The sequence below is a fragment of the Parasteatoda tepidariorum genome, chromosome 9 (genome assembly GCF_982258835.1).
Source record: "Parasteatoda tepidariorum strain Cologne lab strain chromosome 9, Ptep-v5.0, whole genome shotgun sequence".
In the NCBI taxonomy this organism is placed as follows: Eukaryota; Metazoa; Arthropoda; class Arachnida; order Araneae; family Theridiidae; genus Parasteatoda; species Parasteatoda tepidariorum.
The window spans coordinates 9,345,947-9,370,339 of record NC_141763.1 but is presented as its reverse complement, the minus strand read 5'-3'; the positions used below and the strand labels follow the sequence as shown (position 1 = coordinate 9,370,339).

At 32.2% G+C, this 24,393-nt stretch overlaps 1 protein-coding gene across 2 annotated transcripts in view; it reads right to left on the bottom strand.

Annotated features, from left to right (window-relative positions):
- Positions 1-24,393, bottom strand: part of LOC107442641 (tumor protein p53-inducible protein 11) — a 49,320-nt gene that overhangs the window by 3,957 nt on the left and 20,970 nt on the right. For both annotated transcript variants that reach the window (XM_016056263.4, XM_016056262.5), the window contains 4 exons: positions 22,406-22,499; positions 20,215-20,322; positions 10,070-10,148; positions 5,869-5,970 (listed from right to left, as the gene is read on the bottom strand). In XM_016056263.4, coding sequence (XP_015911749.1) covers positions 5,869-5,970; positions 10,070-10,148; positions 20,215-20,322; positions 22,406-22,499 — 383 coding nt within the window. The remainder of the gene's footprint in view (positions 1-5,868; positions 5,971-10,069; positions 10,149-20,214; positions 20,323-22,405; positions 22,500-24,393) is intronic.

The following is a 24,393-nucleotide window of genomic DNA, read 5'->3' as shown; positions in this document are numbered from 1 at the left end:
TATTCATAATAAATGGGAAAGAAAAGTAAGATTGATAGGGAAAATTGAGCTTTGGGAAGGGGATTATTTAATTGTAAAAAAATAATGAACTGTTTCCATGTTAAGCTTACTGGCTGCGGTCAGCAAGCGGGTGGGTGACCACTTTGATCAGCCTGCGTAGAGACCGAGGGTATGCTGTAACGGTTTTCATTAAAATGTTCTACAGTAAAGTGCTCGACTTCGCGCGCAGGTTGTCGGGCTACCAAAGGAGGGGAGCTATCCCCTTTGCAGAGGATCAAAATTGCGATGGCTTGTCTTTGGATCATCCTCAGGGATGTTTCCCAGACCATCTCCAATAGCCCATTGTGCAGTTCTAGTGCGATATACATAGAGTAACTACCATGTTTAGTTAGTGATATGTTAGTTAGGACTATATACACCGAAGAGCCATTACATTATGACCACCCTCCATCAATAACAATGGGCTCGCCCAGGTTTTCATGGTTTCTCGCCCAGGAACAATGTTTTCATGGGGCACATTAGGACCCATAATCCTCATAGAACAATCACTGACGTCTGTAAGCTACTTGAACATAGTAGCAGACCAGGTTCACCCATTCATGGCAACAGTTTTTCCTGCGGTGGATGGTGTTTACCATCAGGATAATGCACCATGTCATAAGGGTCGAATCGTCGAGGAGCATTCCAGTGACTTTCAAGTCATGTCTTGGCCCCCAAATTCACCTGACCTTAATCCAATAGAGCATTTGTGGTCCTACTTGGAAAACCAAATTCGTACTACCACGCTACCCCCTCGCAATGTGAGGGAATTGCAGGACCAGTTGGTGAGCGCTTGGTACCAGATACCTCAGACTACCTATCAGCACCATGTGGAATCAATGCCACGGCGGGTGCTAGCAGTTTTGAGGGCTAAAGGTGGTCTTACATGTTATTAGCAAGGTGGTCATAATGTAATAGCTCTTCGGTGTATATTAGATATGTTAGTTATACAAATGATATCAGCGCCTAAACAATATAATATGAAAAGACATTGTAGAATGTTGCATGAAAAAAGGTGGAGGAGAATCCTAAAATATTTTAATCGCTGATTTAAAGAAGAAATCGAATTTTCTCATGGTCAGTCATCTGCCTGATTGCTTCAGATGCAGTTTCTCTGACGCTTGCTAAAGCAAAGAAACCATTTACTGATTGCAGTTTAGTAAAAAAATGCGCTTTGAATGGCTTTTGATGAGGAAAGATTGTTTCTTTCTCAGAGGCTCTGCTATGAGAGAGCAGGTAAGAAAATCGCGAATTAATTTAGTTAAAAAAAGAGCATATTTTTCGCTTTGAAGTATATTTACCAGGCAAGTATATTCCCACTTCTTACCTGAAACATATAGTTTGTCTAGGGTAAGAACTCCCCCCCACCACCACAAAGTTTGAGGCCGTCTGCTGCTATGGAAACAAGAATAGCCCATTTCAGGAAGGGTAGCTTCTCTTCACTCTAGAGCTAATACAATAGACCGAAGTAAAAAATTCCCTTTCTCTCGCTGACCAAAACCTCTCCTAAACAATGACCCCACACCCCTACTTGAAATAGTTATATCTCGTTACCATAGTCACCTCCACGGGTCCAGACGAATGGGTAGGGGAGTTCTTACTTTGGACAAACTATACTATGGTTTGTGGGAAGAAAAGTAAGATTTTCCGCAACCATGGTGACAGGAAGGGGAAAATTGTAGAGAGTGGGAAAATCCTAAGAGTATGGCAGGTGAAATTCTCGTTATAAGCAAACACACAGTGTTAAGATAGCAATAATTATATTTTAAAAAAAAATTAAGTACATATATTTACGTCTTTCATTTTAAACAATTACAATTTTGATTTAAAATTGCATATATAGAGCAGAGAGTTCTGTCTATAAATTGTAAACTGAATTATTTAGCTGTGTACTTTATGAAAGATAAATTTCTACAACACAATTTTTTAAACTACACTTTTTCTTATCACATTGACTGTATATCAGGTGAATCGTGCAATTTTATCTATGGTCTATATTGGCTGAGTAACGGCTATAAAATATCGGTACAATCGGACAATTTTAGATAGAGTCTATGTTGGCTATAAAAGAAGACATCGGTTGTGTTCTGACACTTCTATATCGAGCCAACATAGACTGAATAACGGCTATAAAATATCGGGTGAACTTAACAAATCTGTAGAGGGCCGATATTGGATAAATAAGGGCAATAAAATATCGGGTGAATTTAACATTTTTATTTTTTTATAACCGTCGTTGAACAGTCAACCAAATTTTACGAGTTTACGACCACTAATGTTCTACTCCGTAGTCCTGTCATTTTGAACCCAATACAGAAGACAAGGGACCTAGATCGAGTATAGGGAGAAATTTGACTTTCTGATGGAACTGACCCGCATTTGCGTTACATGGAGAGGAAGACAACGAGAATCCCCCACGGTTAGCCTGATGGCAAGGGGACTCTAACCCATGATCCGTCTACCATTGAGGATATTTCACGTCAGCACTGTGGTCGGTGCAAGCCGGATGCGGAATTCGTATCTACTGGGATTCGAACCCGGTTCGCCTCATTGGAAGGCGAACACTCTATCCCCTGAGCCATCGCGGCTCTAACAAATTTTATATAGGATAAACATCTGCTGAATAGTCGTTATAAAATATCCGGTGAATCGAACATTTCTTTATCGGTTTAATATTGGCCAAATAATGGCCCTTTAAAATCTTATTGAGCCAAGATTGGTGAATGTTGGCCCGATGAGTTTCCAAGTTGTTTTGCTGTTAGGGTAGCTTGATAAAAAAATAAGGTGTTATATTTGTAGGAAGTAAACAATATGTTTGTTTTTCACTTTTCTGTTCCATTGCATCACTCTTTGAAACCAATTAAATTTGTTTATTAGTAAAATCTACTCTTTTTATTTATTTGTTAATTTTTCATTGAATGTTTACAAATTCGTTGAAAGGAATTTTATGTTCAATCAGGGGTGTTTTTAAATCTGAACAGTAGCCATGCAACCAATTTTTGGATTGTCCCGTCGACCTGCCAACGCTCGCCAAATCCTTTGGCGCTAGTTTTGACAAAATAATTATTGTAAACACAATAAATTTATCAAAATCATAATAATAATCATATATATATATTATTATATCAATCATTTCCACGGCCAAAAATCCTTGATAGCTTTTAAAGCGCAAACAAACAAGTCCTTGTGCTCTTCTTAGAAGAAATAATTCCTATCTCTTGAAAATATGCCTCTGCACTCTCTTCGGTGCTAAGCAAATCTCAAATTCGAATCATTTTGCAGCAGAGCGGGAAAAAAGCAGTATATAAAAAAGTACAAGACAAAAAGTACAAAAGTATAAAAGTACAAGCTAAAGAAAACTAATTCGGTTAGTCAAGGTCGCATGATGTTGATTAGATACGTCACGATTATAGGCGCAGACGCTACCTTTTGGTGATAATATCGGGTTTGGCGAAAATGGTCGGCGGAATAATCCCAAGGTGTCTCATTCCTCTTTGGGATTATCCCGTCGACCTGCCAACTCTCGCCAAATCCTTCGGGGCTAGTTTTTAGGTTTGGCGAAAATAGACGACGAGATAGTCTCAAAGTGCCCAATTTTTCACTATTTTTTTAAAACTATATTCTTAGAAGGGAAAGCTGTAAAAAGATTTTGATGCCTGGTTTAACAATTAATGATAAAACAATTTAATCATCTTGATTATTTCAAATTAATAAAAACAAAATTACACATTATAACGTTCTTAAGTAAGATGTGTGGAACTTGTTGTCTGTGACCATTTATGCAGAGGGGGTACGATTGTTCTTGTTTTCCAGAGGCGCCATCTATGGTCAAGAGTACGCCTTCTGCCACACCCGTTAATTGAACGGACACATTCATACATCCATTCATTCACAGATCGTAATTTTGATCTGAATCAGAGAACGATCCATCTCCAAGCCAGTACCCCCAGAGGTATTGATTTGTTATGGGAACATGGAGGACTTCGCGACTTGACAGATTTAACGTGCATCAGTCCCTATTTACTACACGGGGAGTCTTCGGCCAGCGGGGTTCGAACCCACGAACTTTTGGACATAGGCCCAGCGCCCTACGAACCTGGCTATCCCGGCTGTGTGGAAATTGTGAATGATAATTATATTAAAGAACCCATCGAAATAGAATAATCTCTTTCCTTGAATATTTTAGTTAAGATATAATATTTTGCCTCTAGATAACAATATGTCATTTGTTAAGGAATCACGAAATGTTTGCCTGTATAGGATTATAAAATCTTTGCTAAGTAAGTTCTAGCACTAAAATGAATAAAGTGATGTATTAATAATATTTTTTTTATATAATCATTATTTTAGGGTGAAGTTGGTTTCTTGTTTATTTATATCCACAGTTTTAAAATATATAAATTTAGAATGAATGAAATGGAACAATCGGGATTGATATGATGTTTTTAGAAAAAGAAGCAAATGCTAAAAGTTCATAAAACACTTGCAATTCCAAAAATTAATTATAATAATAATAATTAATGAACAAAAATTTCTTTGCAACCATAGATAGTAGGGGAGAGTGGGGTCAATTGTAACAGGGTACGATTGTAACAGAGCAAAAATTTCGAGTGTCTGGTTCCAGATTTGGTTCCTAGGTGGCACACAAGGTGTATTTAATAAATCTACATGTACACCCCTGATGGCAACCATTTTTATATACTTTTGAAAGAGTTACATTACAAAAGATATTTTCACGCTACGTAATTACTTTTTTTGGTATTAGAATATTATATTGCAACAAAGTAATTTTGTTTAAACAAATAAAGATTATTAACCGAATATGTAAGTGGACACCTTAATTAACATTTAAAGAAAAAAAGATTAGTTTTGTTAATTAACTAGCACTGTTTTTAACAAATGAAGCTGAAATGGCGTCTTGGGGACGATTGTAACAATAAGTAAAGGGACGATTGTAACAGCTGAAAATAAATAATCTTATGTTTACAAACCATTACTTAACTCTTTAAGAACCACCTATAGTTTCCTATATCATTTATTATTTTATTAGTTTCCTATAGCATTATTTTATTTGTCACCTTTCACAGCATAAATTAAAGTTTTTAACCCCTTAAAGTTAAAAGTTTAACCCTTTAGGTCTCTGCTCATTATTATTTTTATTTCTAAAATATCACTACTATTTTTATTAATAAAAAAATATATCACAACTATGATAATATGTATAATTGACTATGTTTTAGTTGAATTTATGAACTGTTACAATTGACCCCGTAAGTGGGGACAATTGTAACAAGTGCACGACTGTCAAAAATTGTTAATAACTAATATAATAACATTTAAAATAAGGTTTTTTTTTCTAGTAGAGGATAGTCTGCTTTACTCGTCTGTCAATTAATACTAATAATATATTGGATTTTTTGTTAGTTAAATATAGTTAAGTAAAAAATGTTACAATTGACCCCACTCTCCCCTACAGTAAACGACTATATTTTAAGATATTTTCTTTAAAATTCGCGCATTCTTCTATGGAAATAACAACTAAGCACCGAAGGTAGAGAATAATTCAAATCGATCACCAGTAATATTATAATATACTAATATAGTGCCTGATATAATAAATATTCTATATTTATATTATACATCGTCTAATTTAACCCACATTTTTGATACACAAACGTAAACAAGTGCAAACCGGTTTCAGCCACATCAAAACAATAAAGCTGTATAGTATGACCTGATAATTAAGAATTTAAATAGAATATTATAAGTGCGTCTAATAATCTGGTGAGGCACTGTACACGGAGTGTTATAAAAAAAAAGATTACTTACTGTAGAATTGAGCTAACTGTGAGACCACTACAGACAACATGAGGGCTCTGGCGAGAGATTTGTCAGTTGTACCAAGTAATCGCCACAGCAACAGCGAAAAGCCTGCAAAACAGAAATAATGTTTTATTTCGTACTTTCTAAACATACAGAATATTTGATGATTCATACCAACAAGTCATGGTGACGTAATGTACAAGTGTGGAAGTATAGAGGTATAGTTTTCTTTCACCGCCAGAAGTGTTTGTTTAACCTTGGAGAAAACCTTCGTAGGTATTAAATTAATATTATTTCTTTTTCATATGTAAATAGTCATGGTTATTCTTTGCACCCAAGATTATAAAATTCATTTATCCAAAGATAATTCCATGGAAAAAAAATAATTTTTAATAAATATTTTTAAAAAAGGCGGCGTCATTTGACATTATTTTGAAGAATGTAATTCTACATTGCAAATTTGTGCGAAATCATGGCATTGCAATGCGAAATCAATCGTTCCTGAGAATTCTAGTTTAAAAGAAAGTTGTATTTTCGGTTGTATGTAAGTGAAGTTCAATTTATAATTGAATTAGCTGCAGTTTTAATATACGTAGCTGTTACTGTGAATATCTGAAATGGGCGGTTGCTGACCACCGGTGAATGTCGACCATCACAAAGTCACTTTGGTAAATGTCCGAAATATATATAAAGTCAAACCTCGATATCTCGAACTTGAAGGGAGAGGAGAAAAAATTCGAGATACCGAAAATTCGAATTATCGAAAATCGCATGCTATCGATGGTAGAATAAAGAAAAATGCTCTTAACATACCTTATTTGCTATTCCATATTTATTCCAAAAACACTTTTTACACTTAAAAAGATTCAATTGTTGTTTGCTTTAGAGATGTGTAAGAAAGTTTGTCTACAACACTTTCTAAGTGGACTATAGCTCTAAATGTCTCCTCTGACATATTTGGCTGCCTCTCAAATAAATCTCCTTACAGTGTCCACTGCAGAAAGGGCTTGTTTGTTAGTAACATTGGGTGGTAAATCTTCGATTTCCTCATCCTCTTCTTCTGATAGTTCGCAAGAAGCTTTCGTTTGAGCGATGATATCATTGTCATGCCACTGACCATACACTGTTACTGCATCATCTACGTTTACAAAGTTATGAAATTCCAAGTCATCAAGTTTCTTGAGTCCGGTCAATCTGTCCCAATCATTTTCGGTGTAGTTTTCAGCAGAATTAACGATATTGATTGTTTGACTACCTTCGTGATCTTTAATGAATTCAGCCTTCTTGAAGCCATTCATTATAGTAAAGAGAGACACATCATTCCATGACACTGACGTCTTTATGTCCATTTTTTAAAAAAAAAAAGATTATCAATATGAGAATTGGTTTTCTATTCTTAAAATTTTTTTATTTCTTTTGGAATAATTTTTTTATTTTCAGAAAAAAAAAATCTACACTATTTATGGAGAAAAAAATTCAAGTTATCTAGGGATTAGAAAACAAATTCGTGAAATAAAGTTTTTTTTAACATTGAGTGTATAGAAAATTTGTAGGGAATATTTTTTTCTTCGAGATATCGAAAAATTCGTGAAATCGAGGTTCGACTGTAGTTTGTCTAAACTAAGCACTCCTCCCGCCGCAAAGTCTGAGGCCGTCTGGTGCTATGGAAACAAGAATGGCGCATTTTAGGGAGGGTAGCTTCACTCTAGGACTAACACAATAGACCTAAGAGATTCCCTTTCTCTCACAGACCGGAGCCGAAACTACTCCAAAACAGTGATTCCGCATCCCCTATTGAAATAACCATATCTCGTTACCATAGTCACCGCCACAGGTCCAGAAGAATGTCTAGGGGATTTCTCGTTTTAGACAAACTATACTAGGCCTGCCATTGCCCGGTATGCCCTACTCTGATGTTTTCTGAAGGTTCAGTGCCACAGCCCGGTATGCGTTTAACCGGTACTCCGAGCACTGATGTCTCTCCTTTTCTATCCTCAGCAGATATTAAAAAATATCGAATAAATATAATAATATCAACGAATAATTTAATATCAAATCGGATACAACAAATATTTCGGACATTCATCAAAGTGACCATCTGACTGTTGGCATTCACCGGTGAAAGTCGACATTCTCTTGATTTCTATCATTCACGGTAACACCACCACAACGCAAAACCATGACTGAATGGAAATGACTCTATGAAAATAACTTTGCCAAAAATGTTGTAAATATTTTTCGAACGTGATTAGATCTGCATAGTGCGGCTTTGAAGAGAACTCCTCCAGACTAAAATTCTGGGGCTGTCTGCTGCTATGGTAACAAGCGAAAGCATATTTCTAATGGAGGTGAAATGGAGGAAAGAAGGGGTCGATTGGTTTACTCACGACGACCTACGCTAAGAGTGAGATAAAACTATTCACTTTAAACCCCTATTCCAAGTGATCTTTCCTTGTAACCATAGTACCCGCCACGACGCGAGACGGGTGTCTGGAGGAGTTCTCCTGAAAGCCGCACTATACATTAAATTTTGTTTGTTAGATTATTTTCAAAAAGATAAAACTCATTTCTATTGTAAGTTCTTCATGATTAACTGTATGAAATGTGTTATTTTTAACATTTTAATTTCCCTTTTCTTTTACGGTACTAGATGGCCATCTCACTTAGACATTGAGGAGAGACTTGTTAGTTTTATTTTAAACAATTTTTTTCTTTTCATATTTTGCTCTCCATATACCATCGATTTTTGTTCAAAATATATTGAGTACTTGTATAAGAATTTAAAATAGGCACAAACATTTCTTGTTTCCCCCATTCTTAGTATTTTTGTTTCGAGTTGGAAAAAAATACTATTGCTGTCTATACCCTAAACCAGTGTTTCCCAAACTTATGACTTTTGTGTACCCTTTCTAAATTTTTCGTAACGTTGTGTAACACTAATAAAAAAATGAATGTATTTTTTACTACAAAAAAATTGCATGAAAGTTAAAAATCTCAACTGGCTGTTGACACCACTAATTATTAACTGTTAACTCTGCAAAAAATAGCCAATACGTAATCGCAAATTTTTATGGCTAGCTTTGTTTTTAAATAAAAATTTTTGAAATTTTCGTTTGTTGCAAGTTATTTCGCATAAGAATGCGTACCCCCGCTAAATTTTTCCCGCACCCCTGGGGGTACGCATACCGCTCTTTGGGAAACACTGCCCTAAACTAAATGCTAAGAAAAGATATTTAAAAATAAATTATGTGTATTGCTTATGGTGTTTTGAATTCAATGTATAGATTCTAAAAATAAAAAAGTCCTCTTGACCCCTTAAATATTTCTTTCACGCTATGCCGATGCTTAAAATATTTAAGTCATGATTCTCATATTTAACATATTCTTAGTTTCCCGATCTCCTTATTTTTCTGATCTTAATTCCCCAAAACTTAGTTTCCCGATCTCCTTATTTTTCTGATCTCCTCTTAATTCCCCAAAACTTAGTTTCCCGATCTCCTTATTTTTCTGATCTCCTTAATTCCCCAAAACTTAGTTTCCCGATCTCCTTATTTTTCTGATCTCCTTAATTCCCCAAAACTTAGTTTCCCGATCCCCTTATTTTTCCACATTTTTAGTTTCCGAACCCCTCTTTCTCCCCAAACTCTTAAGGTCTGTTTACACGATCCGAGAAATTGGATGATTCGTCGACGCTATCCAAGTTCTTGAATGTCACTGATTGGTCGGAAGAGAAACTTGCGCATGCGCTTTGTTCAAATTCAACATTATAAAATCATAATTACATGAGTTTAAAATTACTAAATAAATTCAAATAAAATCATAATAACCCAAATAGACCGTAACAGAACAATATATTTGAACTAAAATATATGAAAACAGACAACAAAATGACATAATCTGATGCCTGCTTGTTGACGATACGAAATCTAAAGAAGCTGATGGGTTAAGGGAGAAAAAACTTGGATGGAAAGTAGAACATGTTCTACAATCGTCCAAGAACTTGGACCAAGTACTTGGATGATCGTTTACACAATCCAAGCTCAAAGCAAAACAAGTTTCCATCAATATCAATCAATCTTCTTCCAAGAACTTGGATCTTCTAAACAGACCTCTTTAGTTTCCAGATTTTCCTGATCTTTTTTTTTTGTTGATCCTCGCATTTCGTGATTTATATTTCTTGATTTGAATAATGTTTGAAGTTTCTTACCTAATATTATGTGCATCGCTTCTGTTACGTATTCTTTTGAAGAATGTTCCTCGGATTCGATCAAGAACAGAAAACACTTCTGAATAAAAGAAAGAACTGTTAGTGTTTATGTCGAATATTTTTAAAGTTATTCATTACAGAAGGTAAAAGAGTTTTTTTTATGTCATCAATGTATCAATAATAGTTTAATAATAGTGGCTAATTTTTAGAAATATGTGTACAGTGTGACAAAAAGTAGATTCATTAGAATACTAACTGTTGATAATAATTACTCAACAGGGCTAAATATTAATTATTCAGGCACAAAAACGCTCGACAGGGTTAGGATTTTTTCTAAAAGAAAGGAGACAGGGCCGAAAGGAAGAAACTGAAAATGACAAATACAATTGTTTAGTGACAAGTATTATAAGAATAGATACATATTGGGAGTACAAATTAGTTCGGTCCGTTTTCAAAAGATGACTCTGTCTGTTATGAATGTTTCATAGTGACAGCTGGTTTCGGTGGTTTCAGAGAGGTTAGACATCTGTCAATAATATTCAGCTTATATCGCTTTGAGTTTCATACAAAACCCCTGTTTTTTACTTTGTTGAATATGTCAAATTTTGCGGTAATTAAGCAGCATTTGTTTTTATGATTCTGCTTTAATTGGAATAAAAGTGCAGCGCGTCGAATGCTTGTAGAAGTTTATAGTGACAATGCTCCAACTGATAAATCATGTAGGGGATGGTTTCGAGGCTTCAAGAATGGTGAATGGCTGCTATAACCTGGCTATATACTATGAGCTGCTACAACCTGGCAATTCCATTACGGGCGATCGGTATAGGCTACAATTGATTCGTTTGAGCCGTGCATTACGAGAAAAACGGCCGGATTACGAACAAAGACGTGACAAAGTTATTCTGTAGCATGATAACGCTCGGCCTCATGTCGATAAAGGCGTAAAAAATTATTTGGAAACGTTCAAGTGGGATTATTTTACAGCACCCACCGTATTCGCCGAACATTGCCCCTTCTGATTACTAGTTGTTCCGACGGCTGCATCACGATTTGGTAGGTCACCGGTTCACTTCTTTCGCAGAAATCGAAAATTGGCTCCTAATTTGGATCACCTCAAAAGAAGAGACATTTTTTCGAATTGGAGTTCGAAAATTGCTTGAGAGGTGGGAAAAAGTTGTAGCCAGCGATGGACAATACTTTGATGAATCCGTTCGTTCATTTTGTTCTGAAATAAATGCATTTTTCATTAAATAAAACGGACCCAACTAATTTGCACTCCCAATATTATTATTATTATTATTTATTTATTTTTTTAATGGCAGGCGCTGAATTTGAATCTTTGCCTTTACTATGCCAGAATTGTTGCTCATTTCGCGTTACCCATTGGGCACCTGTGAACCAAAGTCACGGAGGCGAGCAACATTGCCCACGCCACACTGCCACAAACCCGTTTATAGGGTTGGCCACATTCACACATCATACACACAACAGAGGACAGCACAAAGAGAGAGAGAGAGAGAAACATCCATGCCCAGAGCGGGATTCGACCCCGCAGCCTATGGCTTCGCAGTCAGGCACGCTAACCGCTCGGCCACCTGGCCGGCGCACTCCCAATATAAAAAGTAAAGTTTTACATTGTATCAGAGAGCCATGGTGGCTCATGGGATGGAGCGTTTGCTTTCCAATGAGGTGAACCGGGTTCGAATCCCAGCAATGGCTGGTCGATACGAATTCCGTATCCGATTAGCACCGACCACACGGCTGAAGTAAAATACTCTCAGTGGTAGACGGATCGTGAGTTAAGAGTCCCCTTGCTCTCAGACTAACCATGGAGGGTTTTCCGTGGTTTTCCCCTCTGTGTAACGCAAATGCAGGATAGCTCCATCAAAAAGTCCTCCACGAAGATAAATTTCTACCAATACTTAATCCAGGAGTTTCCTTGTGTTTTGGATTGGGTTCAAAATTACGAGGCTACGGAGTTGAACATTAGAAGCCGTAAACCCTAAATTGGATCGGCTGATTAACGACGGTTATATAATATAATATCAGAAAGACTTCTTTTTTTCCCCGCCTTCTTATTTTTTCATTAAAAAAACCATTATAATGTTGTTATTTTTTCAGGTTTTAAAATCTATACATCAAATTATATAAGATGATTCATACTTTACAATATTTAATAGCTAAAATTATTAAGGTTGTTTTATAATTGGAAATTTAATATGTAATTAGTTACAGTAAATATATTAAGTAATTTTGTTGATTTAATTGTATCAGTGAAGTTTGATTTTGATATTTAACAATTCTTTACATAATTAGGTTTTGCTATATACTCCCTTACGTAAAGTGCTTGAAAAAAATACAGGTGTTTCAATTACTTCAGAAATTCATTAAATGCATTTTATTTCCAATTAATCTTTATTTTTCATTCATTTAAAATAATGCATTGGAAATTATTTAAACTAGATCATAATTATAAACTGTTAAAAAATTAATTTAGTCTTCCATATTTCATTTTAAAATATTATATTAGTATCATAATATTCATTGATATTTCTTTTTTTTTTAAATTAAAAACATTTATTTATTTATATTTTTTTGAGAAACAAAAATTTAAAAATTACAGCTTACTAACTAACAGACTGATTTCGTTCAATTTTTTTTATTTCGTTACTTAAAATTAGATAGTTTAGAGTGATGTAATAGTTTTTCAGATATTAATATTTTTTGACCATTATTAAGAAATATATATATATATATATATATATATATATATATATATATAGTGGAGCATCGTTTATACGACGATCACTTATACGACGTTTACATTTATACGACGTTTTAGCGTGGTCCCAAATCATTCCTATTCATTTTAATGTAAAAATATATCGTTTATACGACGCGCAGAATCGGTTATACGTCGGTTTTTAGATTTTGTTCACGTTTATTTAATTTTTTATTTTTTCTTGTGTATTTTAAAAAAGGGCGGCATTTGCCTACATGAATGATACAGAAAAGGGTGTCAACAAGAATGCTTGGACGACGACCGTAATTTTTACTAGATGACTGAAAAAACTAGACAATGTTATGAAGAGGCAAAAACGAAAAATTTTGCTATTCATCGACCAATGTCCAGCGCACCCATCGATACTAATTATTTTGAAAAAATGTAAAAGCTCTCTTTTTTCCTGCAAATTGCACAAGTGCGCTTCAGCCATTAGATTTGGCAGTGATTAGAAATTTAAAATTGCATCATAGAAAGCAGTAAGTTCAACTCGCTATTCAAAGCCTTGTAGAGACTAATAGCAAGAAAATATAATTAAAGGTAACATACATTCAAATTGCTCACTGCAATTTTTCTTCTTTGGTTATTTGTTTGTCTTGCTTTGTCTAATTTAGAAATTTATGTAAATCAACACGTTAAACATTAAAATTAACTGAAAACAGAGTTAGTTTCAGTTTTAGAAGTAAAAATCGATTATACGACGTTATCGTTTATACGACGTTTTTCGGTGGTCCCTTCGGCGTCGTATAAACGATGCTCCACTGTATATATATATATAAGAGTTCAAAATGAAGAATAAAACAAAGAAAAATTATAGACATATGAAAAAAGGGGGGTGGGAAATAATAAGTAAAAAAATAACAAACAACATTCTATTAAAAAAAAAAAAAAAAAATGAAATGTTAATTAAAAAACCGGAAAAAAAGAAGATATAATCTTTTCTTCAGCCCACACGATTATATCCGCAAAACAGAGTGCTTTCTGATATTGTATCAATAAAGCCAAAGCAAAATATATTAATACAATAGTGTGAGGAGCACTCAAAAATTTTTTTTATAAAATAACTACAAATAAAATAAATCATAAAAAGTAAAAATAACATGTAAAAACAGATAATAAAATAAAATAAAAAGAAAAAACATTAAAAAGGGGGGACTATGAAGCGAGTAGCAAAATCATAACAACTTACATGGACGGATATTTTTCAAGAATGATTTAAAAATGTTTTTGCAGAAAGATTGCCAGATTATAAAATATGAAAACAAAAGCGCAAATTGAGTGTAACAAGAGGGTTTTAAAGTGTCGTTCTTACTGCACTGCTGAAGTGATTTGTTATTCTGAGTTTTGATTTGTTAGTTACCAAGGATGGGCCCGAAATGGATGTGCGCAAGGTAATATTATACTGGATAATTTTAATAATTGATCATAAATAGTTTTAGAAGATAGATGTTTATTTAAGAAAAAATATAAAATAGAAAAGAGAAACATAAATTGCCTGCTTTGCAAATCCGCGGCTAAAATTATTTGCATTATTAAAATTATCCAGTATAATATTACCTTGCGCACGTCCATTTCAGGCCCATCCTTGGTAACTAACAAATCAAAACTCAGAATAATAAATCACTTCAGCAGTGCAGTAAGAACGACACTTTAAAACCCTCTTGTTACACTCAATTCGCGCTTTTGTTTTCATCTTTTGTTTTCATATTTTGTAATCTGGCAATCTTTCTGCGAAAACATTTTTAAATCATTCTTGAAAAATATCCGTCCATGTAAGTTGTTATGATTTTGCTACTCGCTTTATAGTCCCCCCTTTTTAATGTTTTTTATTTTTATTTCATTTTATTATCTGTTTTTACATGTTATTTTTACTTTTTATGATCTATTTTATTTGTAGTTATTTTATAAAAAATTTTTTTGAGTGCTCCTCACACTATTGTATTAATATATTTTGCTTTGGCTTTATTGATACAATATCAGAAAGCACTCTGTTCTGCGGATATAATCGTGTGGGCTGAAGAAAAGATTATATCTTCTTTTTTTTCCGGATTTTTTTCTGGTTTTTTAATTGACATTACATTTTTTTTTAATAGAATATTGCTTGTTATTTTTTTACTTATTATTTCCCATCCCCCTTTTTTTCATATGTCTATAATTTTTCTTTGTTTTATTCTTCATTTTGAACTTATCTAATGAGTGCTGTTTATTCGCAACTTAAGCGCAATAAATGAAACTTATTGCTTTTCTTAACTTTCTTAGTGTTTTCTTGTATTTATATATATATATATATATATATATATATATATATATATATATATATATATATATATATATATATATATATATATATATATATATATATATATCCTCGTATAGAAACAAAATTCTTATCACGTACAAATAGTTTTAGATTTTCTTAACATGTTCCCGAGATCTGTGAAAAAAGTGAAATTAACTTTAAGGGACCCCCAAAAAACTTTGGATTAAACCATGCAAGTTTCATAAATGATTTTTAAAATAATTAAAGAAAATAACACAACATATTAGAGTTTTGCGAAGTTATAAAAATAAATTAATGACGTGACATGTTGAAAGAATCTTTCTTTAAATTTCGTTAAGTTGTCTAAAACTTAAAACGCTCCAATCGCAATTTTATAAAATATTTTGATTTTTTAACAATTCTTTTTTTAAATTCAACAATTATGTACTTTGGAAATTCATTTTTATTTTTATTTATTTATTATATTTAACCTGGCATTATTTGAATAACTTAGAGAATGAATGTTCGAAATATTATTTAAAATTTTTCGGAATATGGAGCTTCAAGACGCATGCTTAGATTTGATAACAACGAATAAATACTAAGCACTGTTTTACTTCTATGCAATCTTCCAATTGGCTAAATCTAAAAATCACCCACAAATTATTTTCTGTTGTATTGGCGATCGAAATGGGCTACAGTTGGCGTAGAGTAGAACTCTCTGCCTATGGCAATGTTTCGTATGCTTTCACTAGTATCGTGTGGAGAGTCATAGGAGAAGAAAGTACGATAGTTTCTGTCTTGATTTTCAAATAGATTAAAAAATTTTAATTTAGGAAACTATATGGAACTGAAAACTACGTTAAACATAAATCCAAAAGAAAACGTCGTAATATACGAAAACGTCGAGTAAATACGAAAAATAATAAGAAAGGTGAAACTATCGTAGTAGATTCCTATACAACTCAGAAGAGGGTCAAGATATGGAATCGGTTTTCTCCCCAGATGGCGTACTCGAGCGTTGCGATTGCTAAATGTAGGTAGAAAACTCTCAAAGCTGTCGCTTAGTTCCGTCATTCTCTGAGATCAGCGAAATTTAAAGTCTTGGCAAAATAAATTACTGCCGTTTAGTTAATCAGATCTTTCCCCGAGAAGTCACAATTTTTATTGTCCCGCAGTGGACTAATCGTAAAGACACGGTGCCCAGTAGAAAGCCGAAGTCAAGTCACTGTCTGCTGTCAGTAAGCGGTTGGGTGACCACTTTGATCAGCCTGAGTAGGGAAAGAGAGTGAACGGTATGCGTATTGACAAAACATACCGTAGATTGTAAACGTGGCGATTGCAGGTGGAGTTGGCGATGGATTACGCGTAAATGTGGTGGGAGAACGAAATTACATTAACCTAAGCAGTGTAATTCGATATTTTCTTCTTCTCCTCGACTAGCCATTATGAATAAAAATAACTCATTAATTCCTTCTAGTAGAGAAAATAAAAAAGAAAATAACACCTTTTTATTGTCAGGATCACTTTACAAATACACTGTATTCATATTTTATTAAGCGCTATAATTTATATTTTATAAAACGATCTAGTTTTTTGATAAAACAGATTCAATTTTTTAATGTTTTTTACAAGAATTGTGTTTGCGAAGAAATAAAAATAATTTATTAACGAACCAATCACAAAAAATAACGTAACATTTTAATACTATGTTTTATTGAAACGCTATTTTGAGGAATTAATTCTATTTAACTTTTATTGTAAGAAAACATAACCTGTTTTATTTTAGTGATATTTTCTATGAAATCAATATTCTCTATAAAAGAATAATGTAAGCTTTTTTATAAAGATTATTTTTTTAGAAATTAACAAAGACATATTATTTACTAGAAAAAAAATAGAGTATTCAAAAATGCTATCACGCTTTAAAGTAATAGTTTCTTGTAAACGAAATAATCAATATTTTTAAAATAAAGTTTGAAAGCGTTTGTTTCATTACTAGAAGCATTCATTATAAAAAAAAATATATATTAAATTACTTTTTTGCATAATTTTATGAAATAACTTTTTTTTGGAATGAGATGAAATTTTAAATTTTGTGAAAAATTGATTCAATTCCTTAATATATATAAAAGTCGGTAAATACTTCATTCATTATGGAGGTCATAGATAACTTGATACCTTTTCAATATAAGAATAATAAATGCAATTAATAGAAAATGCACAATTTTAAAAATATATTTTATTTACACATATTGCGTACAGGTTATAATGCAACTATCATACGTAACATAAATTTATAGATTCCTAAATACTGTTATATGAGTTTGGTAATTAAAAATATAATTAAAAAATAACATAATTAAAAAAAATTTCAACCTTCAATTAAAAACTTTCTGTTGTCATATATTAATAATAGTTATAATTTTTAGCAACTTTTTTGGGCACAAATTTTTAATTCTCGAACTTAATACCATCCTTCATATGAAAATATCAGAAAATTTATAAAAGAAAAACTATATTTTAAAATTGAGACATTGGCGACAACAGAGGTTAGATCTATGTGCTGAGTTTAAATAAATTATATGTTATAAAACTCACATTTAAGATTTAGATCAATTTATTATCAGGTCATAAGAGTGTTTTTTAATAAATAAATGTAGTGATTGTTTGATTTACAATTGTAAGGTCCTGGGTGTTTAATGTTAAGTTATACATTTCTTTAGAAATAATATTTGAAATATGCAAAGCAGGGCGGCATTCATTTCAACTTAAAAATCATCAACTTAACTTTCAATAACTATAGATAAATAAAAAAACAAAACTTTAAAAGAAAAATTCTTTCTATTCTTTCTAAAAGAAAAATTCTTTCTTTTTAGAAAAATTCTTTCTAAATAATATTTAAATAAAACACAATCACTTTGCCTGAGTGATTCTGTAAGAAATTCTAAACTTTACAATTTTACAAGTTAGGTGAAAAGTAAATATATACAATAGTGGTAGGGAATTAAGGAAATTCTAAATCTAAAGTTTGAGTCCTAGAACGTAAACATCTGATCATTAGATCAAAAGTTAGTTTTAGATTTTTTGTTTAATGCTCACTGTACACTAAAAGGTGATTTTTTTCTTCTTTTGAAATTTTGATTTTAATGCCCTTACTTCAACCTCCTTCGAGTTATGCTTACTTTATAAACTTAATCTCAACTTTATTTTTCTTTTCACTTTTAAACTGTAAAAGACTTTTTCTCCATTTGTAAATTATGAAAAAAGTTATTAATCTGATTGCGTAAACAGCTAATTTATTAAAATTGAACATTCTCAATTAATTCCTTTTAATAGTCATTTATATTATTAATAATAATTATTTGCACAAAATTATAATAGAGGAAAGTTTGATTAGAAATTTAAAAGTTCTTGCTACAATAATTAGGGAATTTCTATTGACAAATTCAAGTAATTTTTTTCCGGAGCAAAATGCATTTTTATTTAAAATGGAACAGTACTGACTTAACATTTATACGATAAAACACTCTCTAATCGCTAACACCGATGACAGGAAAAAAATTTCGTTTTTTTTTTCTTTTCCACAAAAAGTTTAGAACTTAAAATGTTGTTCTTTCATTATAAAGCAATAGCATAATATTCTCGTATCATGTAAAACATTATAACGAAGTTACTTATCTACCGCTTTACAGTTATAAAATGAAATGATTATTGAATTCTACTTACACTTTAAAATGTCAATGTCTCCATCGTTCAATGAATTTTACGATTATTTTTATAAAACTGTGTAAAATGAACATTTCAACTAAAATAATTAGTACAAAATAGCTGCTAATAATTCTCTTAACATTTATAAATATTATACATTTATAAATTTCAGCTTTTCGCATTATTGCTAAATAATCTCTACATCGAAAAATATTTAAGTAATTCCATAATAACTGAAAATTAAATAAAATTAAAAAAAATTGTAAATGGTTATCGAGCAGAACCATTAAGTTTAATTAATGAATATAGAATTAGTAACAAAGTCACTGCTGAACAATAATTTTTTTTAATCTTTTAAGTAAACGAACTTTATTGTAATAATCATTTCATTATTAAGGATTAGAGGTTATTGTGAAATTATTAATTTTAATTAGTGGATGAGTAGGTAAAGAAGTGCACTACTCGAAATACGCGTATACATTTAATGAAAGTTATGAAAATACAGAAGGTAATAATATATAATTAATGGAGGTAATAATATATAATTTTTTTTTATCTTAGTTTTATTACGACCTTCTAAAAAACGCTAATAAACACAATTAAGTTAACAAATACAAACGATTATGTCGGAGCTATAACAAAAAAATACGCTTTATATTTCATTTAATGCAGAAGAATCTAATGAAGATCAGCTTATTTGAAACTCTGAAATGTCACACCCATATGTAACTTGGTGAATGATAGATACGTGATACCGAAAAAAAAAAAAACATAAGCACACAGCTGTTTGGCGATTTGCGAGACGCTCCTTCAACGCCGATAGATATTTTCGCCAACCCCTTTACAATCTACGGTATGTTTTGTCAATTCGCGAACGGTATCGGTCTTCGTTAAACTGTTCTACCGTAAAGTGCTCGACTTCGCCTGCAGGTCGTCGGGCTACCAAAGCAGGGGAGCTATCCCCTCTACAGAGGATCAAAATTGCAATGGCATGTCTTCGGATCATCCTCAGGGATGATTTCCAGATTTTTTTTTAAATAAAAAGTTTCCATTACAAAAAAAAAACTATTATTTCCATTCCACTCAAATACGAACATTTGCCTGACAAATCACTGAGGGACCATTCTCAATGGATGCGATTTCTTCACATATGAATGTGAACCCGATTGGTAGAAGATATAAACCCACGAAAAACTGGCGAATCAGATTTTCTTTCCGAAGAAAAAAAAAATCGCACCTAATGAGATTGGCCCGCAATTCACGCACCTCCGATAGTCATCGCGAGAGAATGAGTTCCTGATTGGTGAAATATATTCACCAGGAAAAAAAAATCACCAATTATATTCATAATCGTATTTCCTAAAAAAAATTAGAGATGAAAAATGGACTTACATGTAAGCCATTGGCGGTGAATATTGCAGCGATGAGGAAATGCCACCACCAGTAGCATCGGGGAAATCGAACGAACAGATGCTCATTGTGTCCAAGAACTTGACTGATCTGTTATGGAAAATATCATTATGTAGATCGTCCAAAAATGATTTATTATTTAAAAAACATATTGTTTACATAGATCACTTCATCAATGTACTTTTTTTACTCCAGGTTCAATAGCTAGATAAATAATAAATTTAGATAATAATGGATGGTTGATCGTGTAAAGCTAAGCTCAGATGGTGCTAGGGCAGTGGTCGGCAAAGTGCGGCTCCAGAGCCGCATGTGGCTCTTTGGCTCCTTAAGTGCGGCTCTGGCACAAATATCCACGGAAGGCGCATTAATATTTCCATTAAAAAAAAAAAACTTAGTAAGAAAAAAATTACATCTTATTTTGATAAATTAAAATTCTTCTATAAATCGAGAACATGTATAATTTTTTGTTTAAGTTAAAAGATAGATAGGTAATTAGAATTTTATATTGTTGTGAAAATACGTAACGAACATCGAGTTTAATTTTTTTAGTTTTCGTAAACGTTAACACAAACCATGTACAAGCTACCGGCTTAAATTGTTCGTATGTTTGCGGCGTACTCCGGTGTGATACAAAGGTACCACAAGCATGAGCGCATACTTTTTCTAAAGTAGTGGGGGTACAAATTGGCCTAAAATTAAAAACAACATACAGACCTGACTTACTCAAACTTTCCAAGGAGATGCAAGCACATTGTTCGCATTAATAAATATTTATTAAGTATGAAATTTAGTTTTATTTAGTGTACTACTTATTTAATGTAATAAAAGTTTATTAAACAAGCAGATTTGGCTCCTAACTTTTTTAAAAATTGTTGTAATGTTCATATTTGGCTCTTTGGCTAATAAGTTTGCCGACCACTGTGCTAGGGGGTTAAAAATCGTCGTAAGACTTCCGGGTTCCGACCGAGTTTTACGCCTTAGCTTGAAAAAACGCACCATTTAATATTAAACTTGTAGTGTTTTCAACAGGATGCGTAGCCAAATTTTTCAACAAAAAATAAGCACCTTTTAAGTACTTTTTAAGCATTTAAAATATATTTTTAATCACTTTCCAAAAAAAAAAAATTATAATTCGGATCTGTGCAGCAATAAAAACTATTTTTTTTATGGTTGAAAGTTCTTAAATTATGAACATAAAATCAATAAAATTCAAAAACATTTTCAAAAATTTTACATAATCGTGACATAAGTAGTTTCTGATAAATATTGCAGAGAAAATTGTGAACCATGCATTTTTTGTAACTTAGAACGATACAAAAAATGCACTAAGAACTAAGTTACACTAAGAACTAAGAACTAAGATATGAACTAAGTTACAAAAAATGCAAAACCATGCATTTTTTGTAACTTAGAACGATAATCGGCAAAAAAAATCTTTTTAAGAGATAGAAAAATAAGCACTTTTTACAAACCCCGAATAAAAAAAATACCCTTAAGAGCTTTTAAAAAAACGTAAATCAAAAATAAGCACCTTTAAGTACTTTTTAAAAACGCTACTCAGCCTGTTCAATATAATGCGTTATTTCTATCTAACTTTTAACGAAACAAACAGCAAATGAATTCGGAAGACTCAGCAAGACTTGCCATTGTTGCTAACCAAAAAATAACAATATTCACTATTTGACACATACATAGCCAAATCAGGGATAACACTCAAAACATGGCTAATCTTACACTTTCTTTATGTTATGATATTAATTTTGTTAAATTTATTTTAGGCTGACGACCTGTTAGAACTTATAAATCTCAGTAAACTCATATGAATGGTAAAATTACGCGTACATTAAAACAAAAATCACAGTAATATTAAGCCTGTTCACACATCGCCTCATAAGCGGAGGGATACACCGAAAATTTTCGATATTTCTTTCAGTTTTAGGAAGACTTATTGTTTACATTTCTTCAACCATTCATTAATAAATTATTTACTTTATTAAAAATTCTCAAAATAAATAATAAACAACGATTAGTATGAAGTCATTGTTTTATAAAAAAAAAAGCCTTTTAAGTACTCGTTTGACTTATATTTTCTAATATTTTGACTAATATTTTCTGATGTTTATACTTCAGGGTAAGGGATGATTTGGTTTTTTCAAAAGGTGAAGAAATTTACCTTAGACCTGTGCACGTCTCCATTGTCCGTTTCTCCTACTCCAAGAATTTTCCTCGTTTTCAGACGACTTTGTAAATCACCACTACTGTGTTTCCTGGAAAATAACAGAATATCTTAACGCTGACATATATTTCAGAAAAATAGACCAAAAATGGAACATGTTTTTGACTGTTCAATTTTGATCTTTATATTATTATGAAAGTTAGAAAACGGTTTTTTATTTCTAAAATAAAATTTTAAATGCAATGACTACTGTATTTATAATTTTTACATACTACACATAAAATAATTAATGGATGACACACACATCTTATTCAATTAGAGCAAATTAAACAAACGATTGTTATTAACGTAGCTCGTATAACGTAGCTCGGGTTTCACAAAATAGAAAAGTTAATTTTGCCCGAAGTCAGTTCTGGCGACACTGGCAAGGGGTTAATATGTGATCTTATAAATGCTAATTCATTAGTGTAAGTGATATTTTAGGTATGAAATTAGACGAAACATAATTTCTCTGAAAGAACATACCTTTCTTTTCGACGAATTTGAACTCTAGAACCTCGACCCCCCCCCCCAAAAAAAGAGGGTCCCAATAGTTTAGGTAGGAGAGCAGTCGAAAGTTTGGTCCCTTAAACGTTAATTTTACTTTTGCTTATTTCGCTATATCTCATCTCGAAAATTTTTTACGCGATTAAAAAATATTTTCACACAAATATAAAATTCAATTTAAAAACAATATCCTAGTAAAAAAAATTTTTATTACTCATTATTTTCTAATAATTTATTTAATACGTTGGAAAAAATTTGATTTTTAAATTCATTTTAAAGAATTTAGGTTCAAATGACAAAAAAATACAAAATTCGAACGAAATCGGTCAAATAGTTCCTGAGTTATCAAATTTTATAAAATATCGTATTACTTAAAATTTGATTTCGGATGAAAAAGATACTATCTCTTTGATTCAATAGACTGATAATAAATATGTTTTTTTTAATATATTTTGAGTTAAAAAATCGGACTCAAGAACATGTTTTCTCTAACTAGACGTACCTTCCCAAGTCAAACTTTCTGATGGTTTTCCATTGATGGACCAACACAATCTTAAAGGTGAACATCAATAATTCCATCATGAACTATTATATTTTTGATGGTAACTAACATAAGTTACCGTAACCCCAAAATAGGAATTCGGACTGATTTATGATGGTAATAGAAACTTGTTATGACGATTTGTTCATGTTGAAATATCAGAAATTTCCATCATAGTTTCTTAGAAATCAAATGTTGCAACGATCATGAACCACCATCATCACAATGTAGGAATTCAGGCTGATTTATGATAGTCCAACATAAAAAAAATAAAAAAAATTTTTTTGGGTGTATATTCCTGAGAACCAACAAGAATTCCTATTAAACCATCATGGAAATGTATAGTTGGAACCATCATTGATTGTTGGTCCATGAGAACCAAACTTCTCTTGATGGTTAACCGTCATAGTAATAAAGTAGCATTTTCCATCATGGAATGATGGAAGTTTGTTGGCATAGCAAAAACCATGAATGCACAATGGAAAATGTTGGATGATGGTGACCATCATGAATCGCACTGAAACCAACAAAAACCATCAAACTGTTTTGATGGGACCATCAAGAATTTTGACTTGGGTTAATTTTCCACGGATTTGGACGGATTTTTCACGGAGCCGTAATACAGAAAATAGGGTTCCAGTAATTTAGTCTGAAAAGCGAGCGAAAGTTAGGGCCCTATAACTGTTACTCTCAATTTTTGAGTATTTTGCCATAGTTCTCGAACTATTCACGAGAATTTAAAATGTTGTGAACACAACTGCACAACTCGTTTATCCAAATATAATTCAATGTAAGAATTTTTTTTAAACTTTTATTTACTACTAGCCGCCTAAGGCGGCCAGCTGTCCGCCACGCTGAAGGTTTTCACAAATAAAGTTTTTTAAAACGTAGCAGGAAA